This window comes from Austrofundulus limnaeus, unplaced genomic scaffold (assembly GCF_001266775.1).
Source record: "Austrofundulus limnaeus strain Quisiro unplaced genomic scaffold, Austrofundulus_limnaeus-1.0 Scaffold176, whole genome shotgun sequence".
In the NCBI taxonomy this organism is placed as follows: Eukaryota; Metazoa; Chordata; class Actinopteri; order Cyprinodontiformes; family Rivulidae; genus Austrofundulus; species Austrofundulus limnaeus.
Window position 1 is genome coordinate 708,898 of NW_013952578.1, and position 4,281 is coordinate 713,178.

Here is a 4,281-nt window from a genome sequence, read left to right on the forward strand (position 1 = left end):
TATATATATACAGTATATATGTATACTTTAAATAAAATTCTCCTTTTTGAATTTTATTGGTGCACTTTGAGTGTATTAATTTATTAGTCAATTTATATATTTCCGCTTTTATTTTTAATTATGTCAGTTTCGGTCCTCCATACTGCAGAGGCCTGATAATCACCCGTTCATTCAAATCAGGTGTGTTTGAGCAGAGAAAAAAGTAAAACATGCAGGGCTGCGGCCCTCGAGGACCAGGATTGCCCATTCCTGGACTAGACGGTCCAAATTCACAGCCACTTTTTTCCGGTCTTCGCGGTCGACAAGGACTTGGCCCACCTAGACCTATCCTGGTAAAAACCAGACACTTGTCCTTCACTTTGCTTCATACGAGGGTCTGGACTCACGGCTATAGAGAAGTGATTCTTGCAGGAGGCGTGGCCTCTGCTGAAGTGTGTGTGTGTGTGTTGCTGTGAAGGAGGCTAAGCTAAGAAGCTAACCGGAAATCGTGTGTGCTGTAAACAACCCTACTGAGAGAAGAAAAGTACCGAGCCAAACGAGGCGACTGTAAATGAGAGCTGCTGCTTTGTCAGACAAATTTATTTTAATTTGGAAGCCTTATCAACACGGACAGGCTTCATTCACTTCCTCCACTGCCGTATGCTAAAATAACTAGCAGACACTGCACAGAAAATCGACGTCATTCAAAACTCTTCCTCCTGTTTGCTCATTGGCCCAGGTAAAATAAACTACAAGCAGACACTGTGCAAAAAAATCGACGTTCTGTTCTCTGATTGGTTCGGCTAAAAATCTGCCAGCGAAATCCTTGTCTATGGGAGAAATCCCAGATGGAGCAGTGAAGGGAAACTGGAATTGAGCGTAACTGTGTAGGAAGGCAAGAGCCAGACTAACCTGGGCCGGGTAGGCCTGAATTTGGACACAGCCACAGTCTCAAAAAAATAAAAAAAGGTTACACACTTTGTTTAGGACATACATATTTTTACAGCATCTCCTGATGAATTAAAAAAGAAAATCAGTCCCAATAAATCCCCACTCTCAAACTGTAATGCCGCTTTTATTTTGAAAACTTTTAGAAAATGATGGGGAATCTACAGAAATGATTTGGCCACAAACAAAATTACACCTGGTGGGTTAAGTTATCCTCCTGTTCAACTGTTTATTTATTTATTTATTTATTTATTTATTTATTTATTTGTTTATTTATTTATTTATAAAAGGGTGTGAATGTGTCTGGATGCTGCAAATTTGCACGTTAGGTTGTGAAAGTGTAAGATTTGTGAAAAGTGCAGGAGCTGGAGTTCCACAAAGTGACCAGCAGGTGTCAGCGGCGGTGAGGTTACCTACCTTTCTCATCCTGGTCCTATAAGGAGACAGAGAAAGTGAGAGGATAAATCATTCTGCAGAAAATTATCAAACCACAGCGTGTCTGTTATCAGCGGGAGCACTGCTGGAAACGACACAAACGACACACACAGACGGATAGTGTTTGTGTGCGATCGGTTTTAATTATCGTTCCATCACGCCGCGCCGCTCCTCACAGCGTGAAGAAAGCAGGAGAGTGAGAGCGAGGTGACAACACAGGGATATCAATAGCTTGTGTTAAATGTGTGTCAGCACTCATCATCACGCTGCGTTATGTGTGATTAGGGTCACGTTGTTGCCTCGTCTGTAAAATTAGCCTGAAACTTTGTAGCTCTCAAACGTCTAATGAACAAACTGCACTTTGTCTTACATTGCTTCTTACTGTAACCTGCTAATGTCGTCAGTCATAAAGGACATTTATGTTATTGAGCTATAAATCTGACAAAAGACTGCACTGACACAATAAGACTTCTTATCACCACTAATATTAAAGGGGACGTATCATGCAAAATCCACTTTTTTAGCTGTTAAATACATTTTGTTGTGGACTTGGAGACTCCAGGAAGCAGAAAGGTTGAATTTAGTCTCTCCTTGGGCTGCAGAGATATCTTTATATTCTGTTTGGGTCAGATTTTTTTTTACCCTGTTCAGTTTTCTCTATTTTCTATGACATTTTCTGAGTCTATTACATCAAATTATCTGAGACGGGACTGCCAGTTTAGGTCTGGGCTTAAAAAACTACATTTTCCTCGTCTTCATTCTCCTCTGGTTCTGGGTCAGACTCTGTAAGGCTGGATCAACAAGTCTTCTCTTGTTGACATACAGTATTTTAAATAATTGTAAATAAAACATTTCTGCGAGCTACAAAACATAACCCCTTCTCTTACACTGGAGTGGACCGGTCTGGAAGCCAGAGGGGGGCGGGGCTTGAAGCATCTTAAAGGAACAGTAACAAAACCAGCAACTTTGAGACATCTCAGAAAAATGGTGAAAAAGGGGCTGGTAAGGCTACAATAGGAAGGAATTCAGACCAAAACATTGTAGTTCCACTTCATAAAGACCCCAGCTGAATGATTTAAATGTGATAATAAAGGATTTAAAAGCACCATATGTTTACTTTAAATCTGTGAAAATATTAAAAGTTGCTCTTGTGTAATTTCACAGACTGCATCCTTTGCATCAGTGTGTAGAAAATGCAATAAAATAATCAGTTAGCAAATTGACAACAGTACCAGTGTTTCTTTAAACAAAAGGATGTTTCACCTAAAATTAAAATCTTTTTTTTAAATGGCTCCGGCTTCTCTCCTTGTATGAAAAAAAGGGAGACTCACCGATCTTTCCTGAGACCTTGACACTCTGACTGTCTTTAGCCTCGACCTCTCCTTCTTCTCCGCTCTGGAAACCAACAAACAAAGAGAATTGAAAAAAACATAAGGAGAAGTGCAGAAAAAGGAAGCTTTAAAAGCGTTAGCTCAAATGATCACCTCTAATCTGAGGTCATATTTATCATCTAACTTTGTCTAACTTTAAACGACACAAAAACGGTTTCATTGTGTTTTTCTTTAAAGAGAAAAACACAAAGAGTTTCAAGTAAATGTGGACAATCAGGAAATCAGGGAAGTATCTAAGTTCAAATATCTGGGGGTTATTGCAGACTCCAAATGAAAGTTTGTTTCTCATTTTAAGAATGTCCAAAACTATCAAGACTAACATAAACTGTTTTTGTTTGATAAGACCCTGTATACCTAGCAAAGCAGCTCAAATGTATAAGCATGCATTATCACATATGTCTTACTGTATTGGTATTATCACATATGTCTTACTGTACTGGTATTATCACATATGTCTTACTGTATTGGTATTATCACATATGTCTTACTGTATTGGTATTATCACATATGTCTTACTGTTCTATCATCTGGGGCCAGGCCTCCAAATCTGTCATAAAGCCAATAATTTCATTCTACAAGCAAACCCTAAAAGTATTTGATCAGAAACCAGTGAAGTGGCATCAATGCCAGATCATTTTCTTACTTTTTCCTTTTGTGAAACAATATTTAAATGTATTAATGGTCCTGCCCCTGAAGTAATTTGTCAGTTAATAGGAAAATACAACACTGAAGTTGTGAGAACAAGAACTGGGGTCAGTGGGTCCTCAGTCAAAAAGCCTCAGGATCTAAAGTCACTGTCAGACATGAGACTTTTTACAACAAAACTGAAGTACTGGCTGAAAGAACAACACCGTGAACAATGAAATATAATCTGGACATGTATTTTAATGTATTTTATTGGTGTAAAGTGTAACAGCACCAGTGGCGGATCTAGGATTTTTCTGAGTAAGGGGCCATCAAGGGGCCACAATATTCATAGAGGGGCCAAGTATTTGTTCAACATCCTTGCACTTAAATGCTCGGTTTTGGTAAGGTGCATAAATTTAACCGGTCACATATGATCCAACAATTGTAACGTAATGTAATGTTTTTAAAAAAGCTTAAATTCTCCTCATCAACAATACATGCATTTTTACTGTACATGGATAAGATATTCTCAAAGCATGTGAGAAAATGAAAACATTGTTTGTCAGTGGAAAGATTTTTTTTTTTTGCAATATTGTTGAAGTCTTTTGAAGAAGAGAAGACTTCTGTAAGACTGATTCATGCTGGACTTTACTGTTAGACTCATTAGTGCCTCTAGTGTTTGGGCATGGAACTGCACCCAACTTCATTGCTCTCTGGCAAAGGACAGATGAGTGACAGGACAGGGGCACCTCAGGGGGCCAATCAGATTTCAGCTGGGGCCAATGCCCCTGTGGCCCTGACCCTGGAACCGCCCCTGAACTGCACTGTACTCTTTTTCTGATTTATTTATTTATTTATTTATTTATTTATTTATTTATTTATTTATTTATTTTTCCCCTCT

General features: G+C 38.7%; 1 protein-coding gene across 5 annotated transcripts in view; it reads right to left on the reverse strand.

Annotated features, from left to right (window-relative positions):
* LOC106524105 (discs large homolog 1-like protein) overlaps window positions 1-4,281 on the reverse strand; it is a gene marked incomplete in the record, with an annotated part of 158,795 nt that overhangs the window by 8,963 nt on the left and 145,551 nt on the right. For all 5 annotated transcript variants that reach the window (XM_014017766.1, XM_014017765.1, XM_014017769.1 and 2 more), the window contains 2 exon segments: window positions 1,345-1,360; window positions 2,694-2,757. In XM_014017766.1, the coding sequence (XP_013873220.1) occupies window positions 1,345-1,360; window positions 2,694-2,757 (80 nt within the window).